Genomic DNA, 27,775 nt, shown 5'->3' on the forward strand with positions numbered 1-27,775 from the left:
GAAGAAAATAAGAGATAAAATGCAGTCATTTTACTAAGTAGTAGAAGTTTTAGGAAGGAAAGTTCAGTCTAGATAATGAAGTTAGTAGAATGAAAAAGACTGAGAAGAATCAATTGTATAAATATCCAAATAATGGTGACTACGAGAAAGATAGAAGAAGTAAGTTTTACAAGAAAGGTGGAAAAATTCAACGACTTGTAAAGGTGAAAGACTACAATGAGGTTTCAGTCAATAATAGGTATCAGATAAGAGGACAGTGAAGAAGGGAGGAATGGAAAAGTGTGTGTGTTTTTCATATAGCAAAGCCACAAAGAGCTATCTGCTCAGCCCACCGAGGAGAATCGAACCCCTGATTTTAGCGTTGTAAATCCGGAGACATACCGCTGTACTAGCGGGGGGCGGAATGGAAAAGGAAAGAGAACACCCTGCAGTATTGAGAAAGGCAAAATGTTGTAGATAAAATGACTCCATAAACAAAGGATGTTGAATAATCAAGTAAAGAAGGCAGAAAGGTGGTTTACAGTAGGTTAGCCAGGACAAAAGGAAAAGGAGATAAATATGCACACAAAGTAGAGGGGTGACAGGAATGAGAGAAGTGAAAAGCTACACAATCAAGTTGTCTGGTTCAATGGGAAATGGACCAGACAGATCCCAATTGTGCAGATAGAGAGATAATATCCACTGATGAAACAGTTACATGTAAAGTTTGAACAAGAGAGAGGGGATGCTGAATAGAGAAAGAGTGGAATTGGATGCCAAGCCAAGCAACACAGGTGCTAAGACTGAGCCAGACAAAGCATCATCATCAAGAGGTGTTGTTGGTAGGAAACAAAGAGGAAGAGATATATATAAAGGAAAAGGTGAAACCAGTTCTAGCTAAGAACAATGATGGCTGGGGCTAGATACCAAAAAAGAAGAAGCTTGGAATTTGAGAGGGGTGGCAAAAGCAGCTATGATGCCCAACTGAGAGCAAACCCAAAAATGACCTGCCAGTCAAGACACCATTCAGTTGGTAGAATGTAGTCTGGCCAAAAGAGCCAGTAAACAACAAGATTCATAGTTCTCAGTAAAAGACAAGCAATCAGATGAATACAATGACAATGAATCCAGAAAAGGAGGTCCTAAGTCTGAAATAGTCCTAAAATTAGCATCCTTGATAGTTTATATATGAAACAACTGTAGAACTGTTAAAAGGGATCATGACCAAATGATCTTTCAGAAAGGGTAGGTAATGGGAGCAAGTCCAGTGGACAGCAATTAGTTTGAGCATGTTGATGTAAAGTGAGCATTAATCCTACATCCAAAGGTCAGCTGTCATGTTGTTCAGAGATGCTACGCAACCCAAAAGGAGAGCACTGGTAAAGAGGTGAAGGTCCAGTTTGGAGGAAGGTAAGGGAACTCCAAACATGGTTACGAGATGGTTCAAAAATCAAGATAATTCTTCAAGTAGCAGAGGAAGCAAAACATAAAAGGAGGTAGACAAAAAAAAGACTCTACAAGTCCCACAATATTCACTGAAGAAAGTGCACAGGTGAACAAAATAAAAGAATGTGTGTCAGAGTCCCCAAAACCTCTCACAGAGGATGAGAAGGAGAAGCGTGAATCTTGGTAATCAGACCCTCCATAACTCAGGGGAGTAGACTGAACTTAGCTGAAATGAGAGTTGAAGAAAAAGCCTAGATGTACAAGATATTTGGTTGGTATAACAGAAAAATTGAATACCTTGACAAGCCACCCCAAAGAAGCAACCTCTTGAAGAAGTGTTTCTAACACAAGATGCAGGGAAGAGAGGTAACAAAAAAATGCAGTAAGAAAAAAATGAAGACATGAAAACTGAGCACTAAAGAGCAAAACAAATGACAAGGAATTTGTTCTCCAAGGAGGTAAAGTAGATTTCAAAGATTGGTAACCAAGTAAGGAAAAATTAGAATGGTTTTAAGCCAAGACAATCACATAACCAAGGAGAGCAAGATATAAGATCATGAAGTTGTTCCATAAAAGTGTGAGCATGTCAAGTGAGGAGGAAAAACTGAATAATAATGAATATTAGGATTGTGAAATATAGCAAATTGCCATTAGACACAAGTCAAAGTGAGATCAAGTTTTGAAATATACAGTGGAAGATTGAGGGCTTTCTTCAATCAGTAGGGTGGCACTTAAATCAAAAACAGGCAAGCAGATTTGTCTTCCTATTGTTTGACTTCAAATTGAGGAGATGGAAAGGACACCAAAAGAATGGACAGGAACAGAAAGCCCAGCAAAAATAATAAACCCTACACCCCTTTGTCTTCCTTAATCAAAGAACCTCCTGAAGACACAGTTGAAATAGAGCCTCTGTGTGAAATTCTTTCACTCACACTGGAACAAGTGTTACAAGTCATATTAATTTATGAATTGATACTAACAAAAAGAAGCAAGAGTAACAAAGTTTAACCTGTAATTAAAACCAATAAACTACTGCAACTCTCAGCAAATTTAAGATAAATAAATTCAAACAAGTTTGTGTTTTTCAATCCTGAGGAGAAGAATTAAATTATCATGAGTGCAAGTTCATAAAGGTGGTACAGTGATGACTTCATTGTGCATCAATGCAGTTCCCCTTAAAATGTGTAAAATCGATGGGTGTTGTCTCAAGACTAATAGCATGTAAATCTCTTAGGCAGATGTACAAAGAAGATAATGTACCATGTGCAAAGGGAAGTTAACATTTTAGAAATAGTAATTAATCAGGAAACTTAATATTTTAATAAACAACATTTAGAAGCTTTTTTATTTTTATCAATGATGTTTAAATTTAGTATTTACTCATTTCAAAGTCCAGACATTTGAAATCAGCAAGAGAAGTTGATCTTTCTTTTCTGGAAGTATTGATGGGATTTAGGCAGAAATCACTTAATATTTTTTTTTTAAATATTTTATGATGTTTTATTGAGTTAGATTCAAAATTTAACTACTTTATCATCATGATATACAAATAAACTTGGCCACAAAAATTGGATTATTAGTCATATTTTCTTAATTTTTAAGACAATATTGAAAAAACAAATCTTTGGTTTCCACTAGTATGAGAATTGTAACATATACTCTCTAGGTATCCCTTCTCCCATGTATTTACCACCACCTCCAGAAAGTTCAAAATTTAATGTAAATTACTTATTATAATGTGATCATCAGTCATCAAAGTATAATTTTTGTAGCCTTTGATCTTATTTTGCCACATCCTCTTTTTTATACATGCCAATAGTTTTCTCCTATAGTTAATATTATATTACTTATAACTAATAGAAAAAACAAAGTTTTAATCTATACAATGATTTGCTATATTAAATTGCTTTTGGAAAACTATTTTATTTCCAGTTCAACTTTATTCCCAAAGGAAACACACTGATGTTTTTTAGTAGCTCTTGCTGCACAGACTGTGACTGTTAAAATGCCAGGAAAATTGTGATAGTTATGGGATATTGTTTGCTTTTTGCAGATTATTATTCTGTGTTCTTTGGTGTATTACTTAATTAAACTTAAAACCATTTAGTGTGGTAGTACACCATAAGCAAAAAAAACTAGAGTTAAGTGTCACTGATAATCAACAGAATAAAAAAAAAAAGAAGCAAGCCTGCTAAGCAATTTGTTTCTTGTTTTTCATGTGTATTTTTTATTTATTACTGTAAAAGTAACTAAAATGTAAAAAAGTTTTAGGTAAGATTAATAATAATAATATTTTTTTCACAAGATACACTTGCTAGCAGTCTGTGAGTAGCCTGTACATTATGTAAATGGACAGGGTAATATAAGTTACAGATTCACCAAGTGATTTACAACTTATGTGACTGGAATATTAGTCAGTCATAGTTCAAAGGGGAATAAAATAATAAAATTTAAGTATAAACAAATCTACACCATTATAAAATTTAAAACTATTTAGAACACGGAAATAAAGTTTCATGTTACAATTTAAAATCAGTTTAGAAAGAAAAAAAGTGGTAATTTAGATTTAATTTGACTTTTTTGAATGGTTAGGAGATTGGTTAAATTGACTAATCTCATACAGATTTAAGGTAGAAAAATAATGGATAAATTATAAAGTTTTATTGAAAAATACTTTTAAAATTTAATTAGACTTTAGGGATTATATGCATGAAATACAAGATTTTTGAGATGAAGAAAAGTATTTTTTAATCTTAATATAAAAATCATTTTGCACTCAGAGCAGTCACACTTTGACAATATATTCATGGTGGAATTTTTAGTTTAAATTCTTCATTAAAAATTCTAGTTTTTAGGCTAGAAATGACTTTCAATGATTATTGAAAGCTTACAAAGTTTCATGAAGACATACAAAACATATTATAAGTTGTACGATGGAAAGTATAAAAGTCTAATTTTGGGTCACATATTTGGTCCTTTCAGCCGAGCTCAAAGAGAGAATTATTTATATCTGAAGATAAACCTCATGAGCTTCAAAGAGACACTAAAACTTCAAATATTTATATCATTAATATTGTAACTTATTCATATGTAGCTTGTTTGACTGAAACACAACATTTAATTTTGTTGCAATTAAGTAAAATAAAGGACAGGTAATTTGCAAAAAATAAAAAATAAAACAATTAATATATATTATAAATTACTTGAAAGTCATCAACACTTTTCTTCTTAAACTCTTCTTTTTTCTTCATCTTTTTAATTTTCTTTGGAACTTCATTATCTTTAAGAAGCTTCTTGAGGCTAAAATGATGTTTTTTGTCATCCTCATTCATTGTCAGTAGTTCTAGTTGGGCCTAAAATAAAGAAGCAAAACTCCAACAGACTTTAAAAAAGAAAAGAAAGTTATGGCAAAAATTATAAAATGTCAAATGTTATAGTAAAATTTATAGATGATTTTCTTGGTTAACTTGCAAGTAGCAAATTACATTGTCAGATTTTTTTTACACTTCTTTACATAACTATTAAATCTTTTGAGGGTTACACTGCAATGAAATGTTACAATAAACATGTAACTATTGTGAATGATGTTTTTTTGGAAGATTCAGAATTTCAATAATGGTCAAAGTTGTTTGGATAATCCTAAAACTACCCAAACCTTGAGAAAAGTTAGAAAATTAAATATTTTTTGGCAAAATTTTTAGATCCACTTCTAAAAGATGTGCACATTCATTTAACAATATATTGCTGAAAAAAGAGCTTTGATTAACTCCAAGGTCTGAAACAGAGAGTACACAAACACATGATACTTAGTTTATTTCATTGTTAGAATTTTGCACAAAGCTACTAGAGGGCTATCTGTGCTAGCCATCCCAATTTAGCAGTGTAAGACTAGAGGGAAGGCAGCTAGTCATCATCCACCCACTACTGACTCTTGAAATACTCTTTTACCAACAAATAGTGGGGTTGACCATCACATTATAAAGTCCCATGGCTAAAAGGGTGAGCACATTTGGTGCGACGGGGATTCGAACCTGTGACCCTCGGATAGCAAGTCACAAGCCTTAACCCACCTGATACTCAGTAGCCCAGTTTTCAAAATGCAAATGTCAAAATTGTTAAATACTTGCAGATTATAGTGAATAATTAAAAACTAAACTTTACAAGCATGGTGCTGTTAAAATTAGGAGAAAAAATATTAAATGAAAAGTAAGATCATATTTTTTGACACTATGTGGTAGTACAATACTTTCTCATCATTTCAAAAATGTTACTGAATGTTCTCAAATGATAGTAATGATGTCAAAGCTAAGAAGTTTCAGTTAATACTTAGCATGTACATTTATATTATTTAGAACAATGGTTCACATTTTACTTATGAATAATGTTTAGTCAGCATTTTGAAAATTGTTTCTTGCACTTCTTGAACAAGTTCAATTATTTTAAGTGTAGTTTTTAACAAATTTTCTGGCATGATGAGAAACTGATCAGTTCTTTGACCACAATTACTCAATAAATGAATATCTCAATAAAGTCATAAAATATTTTTGTTTCTGTATGTTCAGAAAACAAAGATACAAAACTTCAAGAGCTACTCAAAAATATTTTGCAAAGAAGTCAAAGTACTTCATTCTATTGCCATATGATCAATATTACCTTCATTTTTCTTCAGGCTTATATGAACTAAGCCTCATTAAAGAGAAGGTGTCCAAGACTAGAATTTGGCCATGTGAAACAGAATTTTGTTTTACAATGGGAAAAACAGAAGGCAGAAGTACGTTTAAGCTGTAAAAAGAGCATCCTAAAAATGTTATTGTGGAGAAAATAAAACACGATTGGGTATGAAAATGACACTTTCTAATTCTCAGATTCAAAGCAACTTTTTCAAATAGCATCATGGGCATCAAGATTATGAACAAACATCTTCACTTCCTCTGAAGGCCAATATTCTTTAAAAATTGATGATCATCAGTTGTGCTCTTAAAACTTGGTACAAAGCAGAACTGGAGCAAATGTCTTTAGAAATTTTCCAAGATCTTTTGTTTTACAAATTTAAACATGTACTTGTGTGAACAAGATACACAAAAATATACTGTAAGCCTTTGTTATACTACTTTATTGGTAAAATGGGCTAATCAAAGCTGTTATATGTGATATATTATAGAAAGTTTCAACAGACAATTATAACTATGAAAGAAAAACAAAATAATCATTGAAGTTAGAATAATTCATGTCATTAAAATGAGTTTTACATATCAGCAATTGTTTAAAAATCAATTTCTGTACCTTTGATTCACCATTTTCTGGTTCAAGATTTGATTTCTTTCTTCGTTCCTTCTTTTTCCTAACTTTATCTGCACAAATACATGCATTATTGTATCTCTCTATATGTTGAAAAGTACATTTTCTTATACAACTTACTACTTATATTTTTACATTCTTTTAATGATATCTCTTCTTCAATATTTTTTTGTGAAGAAACAACACAAAAATAAGAATTCCACATGAAAGTTCAGGAACTGGATTAGTACCATGGTATGAAATAAACTGAGTGATTAAACTTTTTACAAACAAAATTTTTTTAAAATATGCATTTCTTATTCTATATTATAAAATTTACATCAATGTACATCTTACGAGTGGTGCTATGTAAAGAAGCAGATGAAAAATGCTGTATTAAAGTATGCTGTACGGTAAAAAAACAAACATATTGTGAGAATATATTTTTACATCATCAGAAGTACCAGCCAATAACTTGTGTATTAAAATGAAATACTAAACAATTATTTGGTTTTAAAGCGCATTTTGTATCAGAATGATTTCAATTCTTTCAGCAACTTCATTTAATCAAATGAAACTAGAATAAAGTAATGAAACATCTGGCAGTGTTGATGAAAGTTCTTTTATTTGTTAAAGTTAACTTACACTGAAATAAAAATCTTGTATAAAAAATTTTAAAACAAAAATCTGACAGAAAAATATAGTATCTATAAAGTACATAAGGAAAATCAACTAATATTTAATATATATGCAGTGAACTACATACCACTGCTCTTAAGAAATTCTTCTTTGAAGTAAGAACTTTCAAAATCTAGATCAGATGGAATTTCATCATCACTAAAAGGTTGATCCTCACTAGTAACTTCACTGGTACTTTGCTGCTATATAGTTTAAAATACACAGAAATATGTTCAAAGAACTAAAACATCAGATGTGACAATATAACTTAAATCATTACTAGTTAACTAATGCTACTGAACACACAAAAGTATATATATGCAGAGGCCTATGAAATTATATGTAAACAATACTTTTGCAACAGCATTAAAAGACTGTGATGTAAACATTAGTTTACAACTATGCATGCAGTAGCAGTTGTTCATTACATACCATGTAACTGTAACAGGTTGACTTGCAGTTCTAAATTACCTGTTGCACAGTTTAGAGGTGGTAATTTCTTATCTTCAAAATGACAAGTCAAGTAGACTAATAAATGGATCAAATTGTTAAATTTCTGAGTGACTAAGAAGAACATGATATTTTCATAAAGATGTTACCATCTTAGCTATAGGAGGAGCCTACACTACTTGATACACTTTTTAGGTCAAATCATGTCACAGAATGTAAATCATATGAGAAAAAAACCTATGAAGCAGAAACATCAGCATATCCATTCACCTACTGTACATTACATGTACCAAAATCAAAATTTGCCAATTGTGCATTTCTGAAAAATCCTTAAATACTGGTTTGAAGCTTGACAACAATGACACATAAACCAGTAAAATAATCACTTTTCATACATTTGTATAGAGGAAAACTGTAAATTTTTGTATTTGTTTAAAACAAAAAGGAAAAATGCATTAATTACTCAATAACAACTTCATGAGCAAGTGATATTCAATGACTGCAGTCTCACCCTACCAAAAAGAGTTCCTATGCCACTGCTCAGCAATCTCAAATTGTCCACATTTCCTGTTTAGAAGTTGAAGAACTTAAATCAGTATGCTCACAATTATAGGACAGCCTTGGAGAACTTTTCCAATATTTTTAAAACTTATCAGTCTACATCTTATTTTTACAATTAGAAAGCTTAGTAATCTCCTGAATCCTTTAAAATATCTGAACATCAAGAAAATTAAGTTAATTCCAATATCTAAAGCTATTTATACTTTTTCACTGAGTTTTGTCACATTTTCTTTATTCTTTTTTCTCTTGTCTAAGTATTCTTCCCATGGTGTTAATTCTTTTTCTTTCTTCTTACTTTTTACCAAATCTTCAGCTGACTCTTTAAGTCCTATGTATTAAAGAATAAATCTAAAAAATGCCACATATTCAAATACATTAAAATACAGGAGTTACTACTGTTTTAGACTTTTGTTTCATATGTAAAATACTTTTCAATTCTAACTGCTAAACACACATTAATGTAATGTAACCATACATAAGACATGCTTTTCTTCACCATTCATTTATTATACACCATCCTATCATTTAAAAAATGACAGTTTCACAGCCTTTAAGTAGCCATATGTAGAGAATTTATTTTGTTTTAGATGAAGACAGAAAAACTGGTCTTTAGGGTGAACCTTTTTTGTAAAACATAATGATTACATATCATAAGCTCTTTTCCAGTCAAACCAACTATCATATGTATATATTCAGTTACTTCCAGAAAAAAAACCAAAACAAGTATTAACACATATTTGTTTTTTCACTCTGGCTAAATTATAAAATGAAATTTTCTCATGTTCAACACAGATACACATGAATTTTGTTTCCTTACATAGTAAATGTTTATAGTAGGCTTTTAACTAGACAATGGGATATCCAAGTTCTGCCCAATACTGCTATCAAAACTCAACTTTTAGCATGACAAACCCTCAGTCTTATCACTGAACCACTGGTGACACCTTTATCTAATTGCATTATTTGAAGTGTCTAAAGCATTTTAGCTTTGGTGAAATATGTCAATGGAGTAGCTATAAAAGTCACTTTAAAAGCAATAATTGATAATGAAGTTCCTTATCTCCTCACTCAAATTATTTTAATATGCAAACTGCAACAACTGAGGGTAAACATTCCTCATCATTCTATAAAAGTTTTATTTTCCTATGCTGAAAATGTATGTCTGGTAGTTACTTTACTCTGTATACAAAATTAACTATTCCTATTCATTGCTGGTCTTTATATGCAAACTTTTTATTACACATTCCACAAGCCTTATGCACCCTCTATTTAAATCAAATGATTCCAATGTATCTCTCATGCAAACTATCTGTCACTTCTTCACCAATAGAAGCATAGTACATTCATGTGACAATGACTCCGTCTTAGCACTTTACCAAACTATCACTTCAAAGTTTAGCAGATGATGGAAGCACTGGAAATGAGTGGGGAGAAAAGGTGGGAAGTGAGAGAAGACATACCTACTGGAAACACATTTTAGTATAAGAAAATTATAATTTCCAATATGATACTTCCATTCACTCTCAAGATTAGATATAATCTATAGCAAAGTGTACATCTTGCATAAAGTAGTGCCAAGTTGTTAATAGCTATTTTTAGTTAAGAATAAGGTAATTTAACGACATGGCACTACTTTATGTGGATGTACATCTTGCCATATATAAAGGTTTGTTTAGAGCATTATAGTCACAGTAGACTTGATGAATGGGTGGTGGTTGGGAGCGTACTAGTTTGAACACCTGGATGGGACCCTTCCTGCTGGTGTAGTTCGTTTGCAGTGCTGTCAATTACTGCCTTTCTACCATATTGAGTGCTGGAATGCCAACATCAAGAGAAGTTTTTATCCAACTTACCTCCAAATGGCAGAAACTTATTTCTTTCTTTATTTTTTATTTTAATTCTTTACTTGGGAGAGCAGTTGCCATCCCATAACTGTCTGCAGGCAGTGAAGGGTGATGTAGATGTGGGACATCATGGGTTTGAGCACCCACATCTCTCTCTCCTAATTTCTATTTCTAATTCTATATCTATTGCTATTCTTTATTTTTTACGTGAGACTGGCAAATGGAGGTTAAGACTGACAGACGGTGTATCCCCACCACTATGTGGATCCTACTTCTGCAATCACTTCAAAACCCTAGGGTACATTTTATAATCCCACATTATAGCTTGTACCCTGGGATCTTTCCAGTGATGCAGAATATTTTGTTTAATTTGTTTTTGTTTTGGCTTGTTTTTAAGTTAAGATAACAAATTATATATACACACACACACATAATTTATACAGCCAATAACCTTACTTACAAAAATAATATACAATAAACATTTTGTAAATGAAAATTTCATTCCATTCAACACTGTTGTATTGGAAAAAACAATGCTAATTATTGTACATCCCTAAAGACTGCATGTAAAAATAACAAACAACGTCAAGTAACCCAATTTTCATGTCAAATTAATGTTATAATCAATCTACCAGGTTCCCATGTTATCTGCATTTCCACATCTTGGCTTTTATCTTTTTCCTTACTGTCTATTTCCAAGAGCAAGGATCGATACTTGGCTATTTGGTCATTCAAAGTCTCTTTCCCCTTAAAGTCATTAGTTTCAACAGGCTTCTTTGATGGGACATCTTCCTCCTCTAAATGATTAAAAACTATGTTTTAGTTTTATTTCAAAGTCTCATATCATATAAAATACTATTTAAAAAACAAAAAGTTATATAGGTAACAAATTAAAAGGCAATATCACCTTCCTGCTGACGGTAATCTAATTTTCTTGGGGATCTGGTACTTGAATGCTTTTCAATGATTACATAATTATAACTCCACTGCAAGACACCAAATACTTGAAATAGCACTCTCTAAAAATAATTTGCTTACTCAAGGAACTTTACTTGTTGTTAAGCACAAACTGCACAGTGGGCTATCTTTGATATCATGGATTGCACCCTAAATATTAGTGCTAAAAGTCTTCAGGATTACTGGACGGTAATACTCAAATACAAATTCTTATTTAAAATTCTGTAAAGCTGAAAAACTAGAAATATTCAGAATTGTTACTTCACTTAAAAAAAATGTTTTTATTTTTTTTCCTCTAAGATTAAGGTAAGTTTTATCTAATAGCTACTAAAACTGAATATTTAGAAATAAAAACATTCAAATGCATTTTAATCAACAGATATTTAGGCAAATTCTCATTAAAAAATTCTATATTATTAACAAATGATCTTATGACAATGGATACCAGTGTGTCAATATAAGTTATGGGAATTTGTGTGAGTAATGTATCAAAGAAGTGAGAAGATAACAAGACTGACTGTTTAGAATAGACTAGAACAAAAGAGCCAAACAAAATTATATATGTAAAACTTTAAGTCAATTGTTCTAATGGTGAACAAATTATTCTTAAGAACAGATCGTAGTTTCTAACTTTCAATAAAATTCATTATTTCTAAAATAAAATAATTAACAAAGAAAATGTTTGCAAGAAGCTTTAGTAACATTATATTGTATTCCATAACAAAATGACCAAACTATATTAAAGCACTTAGGATATTGAGATAAATTCTTTTGAACCTAAAGTACTTTAGGAGGATCTTCAAAATTTTAAATCTGTTTACTTTACAATTCTTTTTTAACTGTATAACATAAGAACAAATGTGAAAAATTAATGATGGAAACTGAATTATCCAAGAGGTTACAAATGATACAGAAGATGAGAACTAAGTTGTGTATGAGAATATCAAGAAGTAAAACTCCTAGTGAGAGAGCAGAATTCAGTAATAGCATACCAAAATTTCTTCTTTTTCTTCTAGATAGTAAGTTTTTATATCACATATCATGTCAAATCACGCTTTCATCTTTGTTGTCAAATTTAATGTTTCAATAATGTCATGTCTTTCAATTACTTAAATTATATTCCAAATAAAATTATTTATCAATTTTACATCTTATCACTAGAAAATGGAACCATAAAAAAGTTAAAAAACTGAACTGAAAATATTTCTACATATACTATTAACAAGGCATGCCTACATATAAACCATACTAATTTATTCAACCAAGGTATGGCAGGAATAGACAGCTATCTCCTTCTTTACCCATGCCATCCACAGGTGGTATGGTCCAGGATAGGCCAACTTGTGAAGTAAATAGCACTAGGTTATTGACCATCCAGTGATCTTATAAGTGATCTGAGCATGTTAAGCCATGAAAAAAGCATGTGAATCAATATGGCGCACAGTGTGGATTTCTTTGTGAATGTAAAAGAATACCTAGTCAGGTATCACTTGCTACAGAGTGGGATCCAAGAGATGACATTTGAAGCAAGGGCCTCTCATCAGCCTGGTCAGTCTCAAAAGGCTCATGAAGGAGAGGAAAAACACCAAGAGACAAAGGTTGTCCCATATAATGCTCAATACCCCTGCAAATAAAGGCTGATAATATTAAGGTTGCCTACACCTGTGGCCTAAATTATGATATCAGATGAATGAGATGTACCCGAAGTGATAATCTTTACTTTGTAATTAATGTTTGATACCAAACAAACAAGGCCCGGCATGGCCAGGTGGGTTAAGGCATTCGAGTCGTAATTCGAGGGTCGCAGGTTCGAAATCCCGTCACACCAAACATGCTCATCCTTTCAGCTATAAGGGTGTTATACTATGATGATCAATCTCACTATTCGTTGGTAAAAGAGTAGCCCAAGAGTTGGAAGTGAATGGTGATGACTTGCTGCCTTCCCTCTAGTCTTACACTGCTAAATTAGGGACAACTGGCACAGATAGCCCTCGTGTAGCTTTGCATGAAATTAAAAAACAAACCAAACTGGTGGAAAGATGGTGCAAGATAATTTGCATGAGACATGTTAGAATCTTCAATTCCAACAGGGGAGTTGATAGAGTCATGTCATGCATTATAAAAGATGTTTGCACACAGAGGGCAGAGTAAAACAGGAAAAACTAATATTGTGAAAAGAAGGAAGTACATTTTTGGAATGTAATCAATAATACTTATATTTACATTCTGAATCCAATCATCTATTTCTAGTAATAAACGTGCATTTTCTATAATAATCTATACATGAGTCCATAAGAAAACAAAAGTAGAGGTCAATCAAACTAGGAAATGAGCTGATAATTACTAACCACAAAACACTTAACAAGCAGGTACAGGTTTACAAAAATATTTCTGAGAGCAATCTCCATTTGCATTAGGCACCTGTCTGCAACAATTTTCCTGAAAATCACTTTCACAATAGAGAAGTACATATACAGCTAATATCTCTGTAGGACAGAACATTAACAAGCTCAACTATTTCACTGTTTTTAACAAAAACCTTGCCATCAGCATACTTTAAGGAACCAATCCTTAAGTAAATTGTTTTTCATACTTTCTTCTAGATTTCTTAACATATTTTTAACCATAACCTTAGCTCTCCTATAATTCTTTAAATCTTTCAAACTTATAGTTAATTTACATTTCTTAAACTTATGCCATTTATCCCAGATTTTCTCCTTTACATCTCTAATGAGCTGTTTAAGCTACAATTCTCATGTCATCCTTTGTTTTCTTATTTTTAAAAATGTCCAAAATCTTACACCATCTCTTATTAACCCAATTTACCAATGATAGTCAATTCTGAGGCCATGAGACAATATCTTTCAAAAAATTAGAAATAAATCTTCCTTTCTTTTTCATCTGAACATGTAACAGTATGTAAAACCTAATTATTTAATTATTACTCTTTTCAAAATCTCCCCACCTCCAATTCAACTCTTGCAATTTAATACTCTTAACATACTGATCACAATGCAATTAAGAATAAAGCAATTAGTTGTTATCACTTCAGATAACATGAATGAAGAGTACTTTCTTACACAACTTTAGACAAGTTATATAATAAACTAACAAAACAAAGAATAAATAAATAAATTCTTGGCACCATTTTATTTAATTGTTGGTACACTTCAAAAAGATATAATCTAGCAACAGTTAATTGTGTGCTAAAACAATATGAGGTTACAGTAACTGTTGTAGTTTTAGCTTTTAAATAATGCAGCTATAAAGTTGCTGCTTAGCTTGGTACTAGTAATATTTGTCACTGAACAGTACTGACTGGTCTAACATTCAATAGTGAAGTATCTATTAAATTAATCAGGTGGTTTTTAACCAACTTCACAACTAAAGAGGACTTCTTTCCTCTAATAAACTCAAAAGGCAATGAGATAAGTTAGCACGCTGTAAAACTTGTGTCAACATACTTATGGTGCAGTAAACCTGTAAAATACAGAAGTCAAATGTATATACTTCTGTCAGATCTCTAAGAGTTCTTTAAATACAAAATTATGTACGCTAACTAATGATAAGAACTCCAAAAGCAAGTGTACAGTTGCTTTTAAAAGGAAAGAAATAGATAAAATAGTTCATTTAAAACACTTACCATTTTCACTAGAAGATGAAGCAAGATATGCTTGCAAATCAGTGTCTTTTTCAGCTTTAGTAAAAGCATCCCAAAGAGCTTTTGATCGGTTGGGGTCAGTTTCATCCCAAGTTAACTGAACCTTAGCTTGTTTCAGTGCAGTAGTAGTAAAGCAATAAGGCTTGTAAGAAGATAATTCAGGAAGTGATTCTGACATACTTTTAGGCTCCTAGAGGGAATAATATTTTTTGTGTCACTGATAGTTAACAATATATAGACCTTTAACCAAAATAATTGTTTTAAGAAAGTTAAAAGAATATTATGCTCTCATAAAAAGTGTACTTATTAAAATACTAAAACTTACAAAATTATACAGTATATTAGAAAAATCCTAAAACCTGTTCAAAAATAACACTGTCAGGTATGAAACGAAGGTCAAGTTGAGCAGCACTACTCTCATACTCCTTTCCATCTAGATCATCATAAAGTTTACTTGCTGTTTCTGGAGAGTCACACTCCACCACTGCATAAAAATATTTCAGTCGGTTCAACTGGTACTGACGAACCATTTCTCTGTAATATTTTCTTTCTGGCATTTCTTCTGAGTTTTCTTCATTGTTATTTGTTTTTTCTCCAAACAATTCTATGGGTCCATGAGTCTTTTCTTTCTCCATTCTTTTCAAGCCAAACTCTGATGGATAAATCTTTACAACGGAAAATAACTTAGGCTGTAATTACAAAGAATTACATTTGATTCTAACACCTTCATTTAAAAAATTTAAATATGTAACAAACTTGTTAATATATACAATTGTACACTCATATAATGATATATACAAATGTAAATGTCTCTTGTGTAATAAAACTGTATTAATAAAATAAAATTAAATAGTGTTTCATGAATTACATCAAATTTCCTGTTTCATTCTATCATTTGGTTAAAATTTCTGTTTCTTGTTTTCATTATAATAGGTATAGTTCATATATTACCAGCTTTGGATTTCTTTGATGTCCATTTTTAAATCATCACCCACAAAACTTAAAACACAGTATTGCAAAAACTATAAAAAAATTACCAGTTATCATGCAACAAAAAATCCAAAATTCTGTGAACACAGATTATATTAATTTAGAATTAAGTTGGAGATGAAAAAACATCCAGACAAGATTCTTCCCATCTGTGTCCACAGGCATTTTAGATATATGTTTGTTGTTTTTATAAACTATTACTTATCGTTCTAAACTTGGATCAACTATAAAGCTACTATAAGAAATAAAACTTGTAATTTGTTCCTGGTATTCTATTTTTCTTCATAATAAAACAAACAGAATTTTATTTTTTACATACATAAATATTAAAGGAAAATACACAAGGGCCACTGATTCACTTTTATGAGGTTCTGAGTTAAAACTTGGATGTTTAAAAAGGAGCTTTTAAATATAGTTTGTAATAAGATTATAGTAAACAACTGGATTAGGATACGGACAAAATATATTATTTTCAGCCTTTGATATTAAAATGAAATATATTAAACTACCAACTTTAACAGAAATGACAGTTCCCTCTCCAGGCTTGAAAGATGTAAAGAGAACCATCAGATCTTTGGCTTTAATTCTATCCCAATCCATATTACAAACAGCTAATCGTCTAGTAATTTCTTGAGTAGATGGAGCATCAGCATCTAGCTCTCCCCATCTGTGATCAAAGTCTTCATTTTCTAAAAACATGATAAAATGCAAACACTCTAAATTATCTTAAACACAAAAGTTTTGGTTTTTATAACATAAGTTATGTGTAAGCTACTACTAGTGAGATATAAAACAAATAAAAGATTGTATTCTCTGAGCTAAAAAGTATAAATACAAGAAAATAATTGGAAAGCAAGGATGTTTTAAATTAATGACCAAATACTTGGTGACATACTAATATGACCATAAACCTCATCATATATAAATTAAATAAGCATAAACAAAGGTAGCACTAATTCATTAATATTTCATGAGTAAAACACATGTATGAAGAAACTAATGCTTTTCTTGTTAAAAATACCAAAACAAATTTAAATAATAAAGCTTTATGATCATACAAATAAGTGAAATTATGTGTAGAACTGGGCAATTAGTGAAATTTGCTAATTAATTGACCATCCAGCTAATTAATCTATTATATTCTACTGCCTGAGATTATTCTTTTATCTTCAGCTTGTTTTCAGGTTTTCACAGATATTTTTGAATTATCTATCAATTAATATGACAGACATCGTTAGGTACCACAATTTAGGATTAAGTTACTTTTTGAATCCTAAACTGTTGTACTTGAATATTTAACATAATGCTGTTCTACAACATTTTACTGCCTCCAAAGTGATGCAGCATTTAATTATTTCATTTTAAGGTTTTTCTGCATGAACAGGAATTATATTACAAAAGCAACCATTATCAAGTAAAACAAAAAACCTCTGAACACAAAAATTATATCATAAATTTTGGACCCATGCAAACATAAATAATGGCATATGTATTTGTTATGTACTGTTAACCTTTTTCCCCCAGCAAATCCTCCAATTAATTTATTATTGTGTTTTTCCAGAAACTTATTCAGTTAATTTATTATTCTGTTTTATTTTTTATAAAACTTAGTGGAAGTTTTAGTTTACTGTAATTTTTGAGAATAAAGTCCTTCATTGTGCTAGGAAATATTTTGTTTTGAGAATATAATTACTTGCACCTATGTGCTATTCATCATCGTTTCAATTTTTAAGAATAAAGTTGTTTGATATGCTAGAAAATGTTTGTTTTGAGCAGCAATAAAATGTAGTGATACCTATTTGCATACTGTAGTACAAAACCTATAATATGAACAATATCATTCCATGGAGTTTTCCCTACCAGTTTTCAAAAACTACTCAACTAAAACTAGATAAATTAATTCATAATGACAAGAAACCCACTTGAAGAAAAATGCATTCCAAAGACAGCAGGTATGAGTATTGAAACTTTAGTTACAGGTTTAATACCCATAGCAGCCGTCTTTAGGATACAATTAATTATTCATTGAGAATAATTGTTCTCAAATGTCAATAAATAATAACTATATATTATTGTTACATTATGTGACAGATAACATATAAGTCAGTAAAAACAAATTCATGTCAATCCTAGAAGAATTGACATGAGTAATATATTTATTACTCACGAGGTGGAAATTAAAGCATTATAAGAAATATATATATATATATATATATCACGGTAATATGAAAAAATAGTTAATTACAAATGTTTTTTTAATTTTCTAAATTCTATTATCACTGTGAAAAACTTGGTACTTCCTATTTAGTTACAGCTATCACTGATTAACCCACATCAGCATACTTTTCAAAAGTTATATTGTGCAACACCTAGGGTCCAATAAGACCCCAGCACAAAATTACCATCACAGTAAGCTCTGGATTGAGATAAAAAAACAACAATTGCAATACAGCTTTTAGTATAATTACATTATGTGAACAATATAAAAATATATTTATTCTAGAGGAAACATGCTGACAAATCAATAAATTACAAAATTACACTTCTCTTCAATATACAAATAAGTAACATTGAATCATTCCTTATACAAACAGCATATGAAAAAAATGCTGAAGTTTTATAAAACTCCTATAATCCAGTCACTATATATGATGAGATTACCACAAAACTGAAAGATTCAACTCAAAGTAAACTGATAGTGTATGTTGTGGGTCACCTTGGGTGTGACCAGATCACAACACAAAAGTATCCTTATAACAGACTATGGATTGAAAATCCAATTATCAGGCTATTTACCTAAATTGACAAACAAGTTTTTAATAAAATAGGACATTATAAGCAGTTGTCACAGAGAACACTTGCTGAGGAATCAGATGTGTATACATACTAACCACAATAATAAGCAAACAGACAAAATGACACTGTGCTACTTTGGACTATCATGTATGACAGCCTATGTAGTGAAATAAACATTTAGAAATTTGTTTTGTACACTATAGAGCAAACTGCATGTAGATTGATGGTCATTGACAGTATGAGGGTCCACAAGGGCCTCAGACAAACATTACAGCTACATACTCCATCTGCCTGTTTCAAAAACAATAGTTGGGTCCAGGATTTCTACTTGACAACTATGTGAAATGACGTACATTAGTAATGATTATGTAAAAAATATGTACAACTGAGAAAGTTATTTGGGTCCACATAGATCCCAGGTGTGCTGATGAGTGTTAAAAGGTTTGGTTTGTGTAAGTAGGCTAATGATACACTAGTGCTATATATTATTATCTATCCAAGTCAACTGACAAACAGTTAAATGAGCCAGATACTTGCCAATCAATATTTTGTTGAGTGGGATATTATAATGGTAAAAAAAAAAATGTGGGAAGTAATAAAGTAATCTTATTGAACTAGAACCTGAATACATTTGTAACTTTTAATGAGGAAGCAAAATACAGTAAATTAAGGTACAACTACACTATCAGTCACACAACAAACAGGAACGACAGGAATAACATTGAAAAGCTATATCCAAGAAGAAACATGCATACATCACACATTCTTGCAAACAGAAACAGTAACAGCTAATATTTTGAATACTTCAATAACTGGAATAATAAAAACTAGTGAGAATCAGAAGCATTAATTTTGATTGATTATTTTTGTGGCAGTAACTGGTTTAACAGTAATTTCAGTAAACACTTTAAGTTGATTGGCTACTCACCTTGAAACTACAATTCTAAATGTACTAAGGTTATAATATTACTATAATGAAATGTATTTCTGATTGGTACATAAATAGCTATCCTCATTCAGTGCTGCCCTCTATATGCAACATTTTCATGCACCTCATAAGCCTTTTATTTCCCCTCCATTGGAACTAACTGATTCCAAAGCATCTCTCATCCAAATCATCATGTAAAAATCTTTTACCAATAAGTGTTCAACATACTCTCATGTCACATGTGACCACCTCTATTCAAACTACAGGGTATTCAGAAAGTCATTGTGCACTTATATATGTACATGATTACAAAATTGCACAGTGACTTTCCAAACACCCTGTATCATAATAATCACAAAAACCTGTAAGTACGTTCACCTTCACAATACTGGTAGAATAACTAGAGTATAATTGAGGGAATAATATAGACATCTGCAATAAACAAGTGATAACTTATGTTAAATTGTTTGACTCTAAATCCAATACCCAGGCAATGGGAACTTAAATCAACATGGAGTAGGTAGAATGAGATATCCCATTCAATTTTGATGGCTCACTCATATTTATATTTATTAAATATTAAAAGATTTCATGTCATCTACAGCAGCAAAACATCATCATCCTACTCCCATGGTTTTTTAATCATTTCTATATTTTGTTTGTATTTTGTATTTCATTAACCAATCCAGGAAGATGCCTTCATGATTCACCACTCCAGCATCTTGGAAAAGCAATGTGAGAAACTCACAATACAAGAAAGAGTGGATTGAGCATATGAAAACCCTTGCCTCAGACACAGGTGAGCTGGCAACTAAAGAGAAATCAGGACTTAACAACTAGTGCCATAAATGATCAAAATAACCTGATGAAGAAGTGAAATGGAAGGAGAGACATACATATATTTGTTGTTCCTGTCCTAGCTGCAAGCATCAATGTGAGGAGTACCTAACTGAAAGCAAAGTCACTGGAAGACAAGAGGATAGATTCTGTCTAGACACGAGAGATGATCCACAATGAGGTTGAATGTACCTGGAACACAGCGTATAACAATGTGAATATCTAGCATGTGGGTCCAGAAAAGAAAATCCAGTGTATGAATACACATGGATCAAGAATGGGTGCTTCCCTGGTGATTAAGATAAGTAATCACTGTAGAATTGTCTGAATGAATCATTACCAGCTGTAGAAAATGTACCAGGGCATGATGTACAGGGAGAAGCTCGAGGATTTTAATACGATAAGACCTCTCAGCTGAAGACAAATACCCTGAAGCCTCCCATCGATCAACTCACCCCCACATCCTTGAAGGGATATGTCTGTGAAAATGTGTGAATCTGGATGAGCAGAAGGAAGCAGGACACCTATCAGCATGTGAATCTTCTTCAACCACCATTGCAGATCACTAACTAGAGTAGGAGGAAGGGTAATGGCAGTTTGCAAAGGATTCATTGCGTGGTTTCCACTGATCATAGAGAGCCTGCATATCAGTCTGATCTAAGGAGATAAGGGATGTTACAGAAGACAACATCCCCAAAAATAATAAAACCTCATGAACTGCAAGAGTGTGTAGAAGTGAAAGCTCTATCAAAAAAAGTTGAAGAAGAGAAGGCTGGGCCTGACTGAGCTTCTTCTCGTTAGATCTTGCCTCTTAACTTAGTGAGAAAGCCTAGTTCTTTCTTGCTCTTTCTTTCTGTAACTTTCATTGTGATGCTTCATTTTTTTCTCAAAGTTTCAGACTTTGTCATAAATCACTTTTTCATTTGGAAAATTTTGGCATCATGTTTTTGGCAATTTTACACTCTTACTGTGTAACTTATAAAGATTGATTTACTACAAAATTCTTGCAAACTTGTATACAGTGACTCTGTACAAAGAGAACTTGCAATTTCTTTGGTCACAAAACAATTCAATTCATAGTGTACACTAAGATTCTCCAATAAAAAAAAAAGCCACTTTTCTTCTGACATATTGCAATGATTCTCGACTAGAAAGACTCGCTTGAGATTTTTGCATTAAATGCACATTATCACAATTTTAGAAGTTTTATTGAGAAAACTAATTTTGTTGATATTTATAAATATACAAAATTGATGTACATTATTAAAAAGGAAAGAAGTATGATTTCTCCATTAAGGAAGAGATAGAGGGAGAAAAAAATGATAAAGTTCTATTATTTTTTTAAGTTTCAGTATGGGTCTATTTTATAGCATTTTTCATTTTGGTAAGATACAAAGATGTTATTGATGTATTTCTTAAGAAAATAAAAGGACACATTCACTAACCAAACCAATTGTAACAAAATGTTGTAAGAAACTTCCCCTTACGATATTGAACAACTGTGCAAAGTTTCATCCAACTTTAACTTAAAGTGTAGGAAGAGTTTTGTGGACAGACAGATATTAGCCTCTTATGTATATTGAAACAAATTCACTGTTGAGAAATTTATATGCAAAAACGGCTTGTTTGGGTTGAGAAAATATTTTACATAGAAGAGCGAACAACGTTTTGACCTTCTGTGGTCATCGTCAGGTGCACAAAGAAAGAGGTAACTGACCGGAAGCTGACCACATGTTTGAAAGGGGTTGTGTAACTGAGGGTCAGAATGTAGAGGGCGGTATTAGATGTTTGAATATATAACATTTGGCAAAAACTAGTAACAAAATATGACATTCCAGTTAATACCAAATTTATTCAAAAACCAGGCACAAACCTGAGGTCTATACTATGTAAAAACTACACTGACAAACACCACACCAACATTATTTACAAAATACAATGTGATAACTGCCACGACTTCTATATTGGAGAAACAAGTAGAAAAATGGAAACCAGATTCAAAGAACATAAAAAATCACCTTCACACGTTTTCGAACACTGCAAGTCAAATAAACACAACATTACCATAGAAAATACTCAAATACTAAATAAAGAAACAAACATAAACAAATGCAAAATTAAAGAAGCCTTACTTATACAACAACTTAAACCCAAAATAAACCAATATAAAGGAACGCCTTTATACCTATATTAATATAATAAATAAATAAAATTATATATTCAAACATCTAATACCGCCCTCTACATTCTGACACTCAGTTACACAACCCCTTTCAAACATGTGGTCAGCTTCCGGTCAGTTACCTCTTTCTTTGTGAACCTGACGATGACCGAAGAAGGTCAAAACGTTGTTCGCTCTTCCATGTAAAATATTTTCTCAACCCAAATGAGCCGTTTTTGCACATAAATTTCTCAACAAGTTGGGTTTCTCGACATCACTGAAATTCACTGTTGATATAGTAAATGACAACTAAAAGACACTACATTTAATATATAAAATCCAGAACTATAAGAAGCCATTTAATTTTTTTTCACTTGTCTGTGTTCAGGGTTACTAATGGGGGGGGGGGATTCTGTCAAATCAGTATAATTCTGTGCAGAGTAATTAATAGAAATATAGGTGATCTCTACTGATGGAGTTCAGCATCAACACTGCTCTTCTCATTGAATCGCCTCCTCAAATGCTACTTGGGAATGGTTGATTCTCCATCCTTTTGTAGTCCAGTCTTTAGGCTTATCCTTTTTTCACAGAAAACATCTATCATTATTTTTAATACAAACTATGTCAGTTCATCATGTATAATATAAACAAAGGAGCATCCATATGGTAGCCTTTGAGGAATTATTGTAGAAGACTGTGAATGACACAACAGATTTCAACTTCAACATGATATTTTCTTTCACAGCCAATCATATGTTCTGGTATCTTTTATCTTTGGAAAGCAATTGTCCAGTCCTATCCTTTTCTGATCTTTTCTTAGACTACTGATATTTCTTTGTAACATCCAATTTCTCAGTAGTATGTGCCAGTGCTTGTTCGAGAGTCAGACACATTTCCTCTTTGTGTCTCTATGCTGCAAGCCATTACATTTAAAAAATCTGTACAGACAATAGACAAGGTCTTTCCATTATTTTCCATATATATACACAAGTCAATTCTGAATGTATTACATATGATATGAAAGTTAAAGAAAATGCCCTTAAAGAGGGAGATGTCCTTCATTGCTATTTTCCATCAGGGCATCACTAATCTCATTTCATATGGTTTTCTTGATGTTTATATTATCACTTAATACACTTATAAAAATATTAAAGATGTGGTTATACCTTCCTTAAGGATATGCATGACATTTTCCCAATACTTTTCCTTGGTGTAACCTAAAATAAATGCCACAAGGAATCTCCCAATAACTTGGTTTTGCATTTCTAAAAACTACCTAATTAGCACATGCAATTGCTTTACAACTAGATCATGAGTGGTTTCATGGTGCCACATCCTGAAACACTTTTATTTCAATCCTCCACCAATTTCTTTAGCAGGTAAGGTTTACAGACAAACTGATACACAACACTTGTCAACACCATTACAAAATTGTTGGTCATGGGGCACTTGAACATTCCAGAGAAAAGTTGACCAACATCATTACATGTAGAAATGAAAATTCCTTGTTTACAACATTCTCTGCCTACAGTGTTTCTGCATCTTTGACACCTTTTGTCAGGTTTGCTCAAAGATGAACAAATTGACTAAAGTTATGAGTCTGGGATGTAAATGCAGAAGGAGCAATCTGTGATGGTGCCTTATTATTATTATAACCTCTTTGCTATTATTTCTACTGCTTACCAGGGTTGGTTGAGACTTGACAAAAATTAATTGGACTTTGATACATGTGTGTACCTTCAGTTGTGTTGTTTCAACTGGCAATGCCCAGAGTTTTCAACTGAAAATATTTGTCACTAAAGTATGCAAGAAAACATCCAAACTGTTCTATTCTGATGGCACAACAGATCAATTTGGTATCCATTAATGTTCTTCCTCTCCAACCAAGAGTACTAAATGTAAAGTTCCCTTAAATCAGCATGTTACTTCAACAGATACATATATGTATCTAACTTAAATTTTCAATGACTAGTCCCAATTGAAACAAACAAGTCCTTCAGACTTTAAGGTTAACCTTAATTTCAGATACCCTAATAAATTTTAATAGATTGGTTAGTTGATTTAGTGTTTTACAGCACAAAGCAGCTAGGCTATCTGTGCCAAACATCTGGCAAAAAGTGAAAAGTAAATTCAGTAAAATTCATAAACAGAAATTAAGATAAAACAAGACAACATTAAAAAAAAACATATGATATAAAACCAATGTTTACATCTAGTCTACAACATTAAGAGGAAAACTACAGTAATACAAGTTGTAAAGGACTTTCTGTAGCATAATTGTAATTATCATAACTCACCAGGAACATGGGATAGAACATATTTAAAATGGTGCTGTCGTTGAGAGTCATAACGATGGCAAGAAAGTAAAATGTGGCTTATTGTGATCTGAGTGTTACACAAACTACATACTGGTGCATCAATTCCAGATAAAAGAAAACGATGAGTTAAAAAACTGTGACCAATGCGTAGTCTAGTTAGAAAACTTCCTCTTTCCGATCCTTACAGAAGCAAGACGGCCAAAGTCCAATATAGGGTTTTATTTGGAAAAGCTTGTTTTCATGTTCCTCACTCCAAGTCGACTGCCAGCTGGCACGGAGCCTAGCCTTGAATACAGGACCATAGTCCATGTATGAAACAGGCACATCGGTGATAGTGAAAAAGTAGACAGGCTTAGCTGCAGTGTTGGTGAGCTCGTTCCCACGAATACCAACGTGGCCCGGTATATAGAAAAACTGGATAGAAGTAGATGTTAAAGAGAAATGAGCCAATCAGTTTTGAATATTGGCAAGAACAGGGTGTGAACTAATGTGAAGCGATTCCAGGGCCAGTAGAGAAGTAAGCGAGTCAGTATAAATAGTACAATTTGAGTACTGCTCAGCTTCTATGTGATCCAAGGCAAGAGAAATGTATAGTTCAGCAATAAACATAGAAGCTGTAGAAGGGATTCTACATGCAATCACCAAACCACAACAAGCCATGGCCAAGTCCACAGAGTCACCTGATTTTGTACTATCTGTATAAATAGGAATGGCAGGATGATTTGAAAGATGTTCATCAAATAGCTGACAGTATTTCCAATAAGGAGTGTCTACTTTCCTCAGATGACTTAAAGATAGGTCACAATTGGAGACTGTAGGAAGCCATAATGGAACGGGCTGACCAGTAGATGCAGCAATGTTATCCAAGGACAGACCTAATTCATCTAACTGTGCCTGGATACAAGTGATGGAAGAAGAGGACATGAAGGATGTTCAGTGCTCTTGTACATTTGACCCATAGCTGCTTAATGTGTGGTATAAAGGTCAGCTTACAGTCAAATATAAGCCCCAAGAACTGTGTCTCGGGGACCACAGACAGCACAACTTCACCGATACAGAGTTCAGGATCAGGGTGAATACCCCCGTTGGCAACAAAAGTGCATGCAAACAGTTTTAGAGAGAGAGAAGTTAAAGCCGTTTGCTGTGTTGCTGTGATCCACTTCAGTAAGCGAATGAGAGCAATCTGTAGCTGCCACTCAATATACCTCATGTTAGACGACTGACACGAGATGTGAAAGTCATCAACATAGAGCCTGTTTGCATCAGTAAGAGGGAGTTGTTCAGTGATGACAATAATTTTATACTGAAAAATGTGACACTCAGAACACAGCCCTGAGGAACTCTAAGTTCCTGTAGAAAAGAATGGGAAAGTGTTGAACCCACACGAACTTGGAATCTCCTGTCTTGCAAAATGCCATACCTCCATATTGTATCATAAGCCTTCTCAATGTCAAAGAATATTGATACAAGATGTTGTCGTTTGAGAAAGACTTCTCTGATTGACGTTTCAAGTCGAATCAGGTGGTCCATGGTAGAGTGCTGTCATAGGAACCCACACTGGGTGGGCAAGAGGAGTTTGTTTGATTTGAGGAACGAAACAAGACGAGCATTAACCATTCTCTCTAAGGACTTGCAGAGACAGCTCATCAAAGCTATTGGATGGTAGTTTGAAGGAATCTTGGGATCCTTCCCAGGCTTAGAGAAAGGTAGGACAATAGCCTGGCACCAGGCATCAGGAAAAACATTTTCCTGCCAGATCCGGGTTAAAAATAATCAGATGAATATCAAGAGAAGAAGGAGATAGATGGCACAGCATGTCATAGTGTACATCATCAGGTCCAACCAATGTACTGCCAGATCGATGAAGGGCCAGTTTGAATTCTACCAGTGTAAAGGGATGATTATAGTCATAGAGACAATCAGCTTGAAAGGAAAGAGGTGATTGCTCTGCCTGAGTCTTGATGGCTAAGAAAGTGGAGGAAGAAGCAGAAGTGCTAGATACCTCAAACTTATATAAAACACCTTGAAGAGAAAATTATGTAGCTCATAAAAATAAGTGAACAATAAATCTACAAATGTTCTATCATTTTGTCTGCTATGCTTTTGAGTTGAATCATTAATAATCAAATTTTTTTTTATTAAAAGGTTTATTAAATTAATTTACTTATGACTTCACATGTACTTTGTTCTTCCTGCTATATTATACAGTAAAATGTAGCTGTTTGGCCCCATATGCATTCTTAAGTGAAAGCACATTACAAAAAAGTTAATGTTTATAAAGGTAAAAATAATTGAATAAGTAACTTTATACATTAATAAACACAAACATTTCGTTGTATGCTTTCCCTTAAGTATGCATATGGGGTCCATAATACCCCAGTCAAATCATAATAGCTCCCAAATTTATTAAGTCATCAATTAATTGTTTTCTTCTGGTGACTTTCATTAAAAAGGAATGAAAATTTTAAGGCTTCTTCAAGATTATCTTCTTCTCTATTTGCAAACACTTAAACTAGAATGAAATCCATTTAATGCAATGCAAGTTCTTAAAGATTAATACAAGCAATTATTGATTTAGAATAATAAATTTCCAATCCTTTACCTGTAGCTTTAACTCCAATGCTATGGGTCATGGGTCAAGGGCCATGCCACAGCACTTGTTGACTTGCATTCAAAATGTTATTGAACTACTATTTGATGAATTTATTATTTAATTCCTTAATTTATAAGTAAGTATTAAAAAAAACATTTAAACATTAATTTTTCTATATCACATGGAACACTGAATGCAGCATTGGTTCAAATTAGGCATTTGTAATGTAAAAATAGAGTATACAGTTCAAATGACTGACATTAACAAGCTTGAATATAATATAAGAACCTCTTCTTTAC

The 27,775-nt window shown here is 32.3% G+C and overlaps 1 protein-coding gene across 9 annotated transcripts in view; it reads right to left on the reverse strand.

The window, feature by feature from the left end:
* The window catches only part of LOC143235189 (ESF1 homolog), a 35,576-nt gene that overhangs the window by 2,174 nt on the left and 5,627 nt on the right, over positions 1 to 27,775 (reverse strand). For 5 of the 9 annotated variants that reach the window (XM_076473101.1, XM_076473103.1, XM_076473100.1 and 2 more), the window contains exons 4-11: positions 16,357 to 16,532; positions 15,213 to 15,542; positions 14,836 to 15,043; positions 10,868 to 11,032; positions 8,595 to 8,719; positions 7,469 to 7,583; positions 6,709 to 6,776; positions 4,629 to 4,778 (exon numbers count right to left, since the gene is read on the reverse strand). In XM_076473101.1, coding sequence (XP_076329216.1) covers positions 4,629 to 4,778; positions 6,709 to 6,776; positions 7,469 to 7,583; positions 8,595 to 8,719; positions 10,868 to 11,032; positions 14,836 to 15,043; positions 15,213 to 15,542; positions 16,357 to 16,532 — 1,337 coding nt within the window. The remainder of the gene's footprint in view (positions 1 to 4,628; positions 4,779 to 6,708; positions 6,777 to 7,468; positions 7,584 to 8,594; positions 8,720 to 10,867; positions 11,033 to 14,835; positions 15,044 to 15,212; positions 15,543 to 16,356; positions 16,533 to 27,775) is intronic. The other 4 variants (XM_076473107.1, XM_076473109.1, XM_076473106.1 and 1 more) reach the window with 2 other exon arrangements.

This window comes from Tachypleus tridentatus, chromosome 12, assembly GCF_004210375.1.
Source record: "Tachypleus tridentatus isolate NWPU-2018 chromosome 12, ASM421037v1, whole genome shotgun sequence".
NCBI lineage: Eukaryota > Metazoa > Arthropoda > Merostomata > Xiphosura > Limulidae > Tachypleus > Tachypleus tridentatus.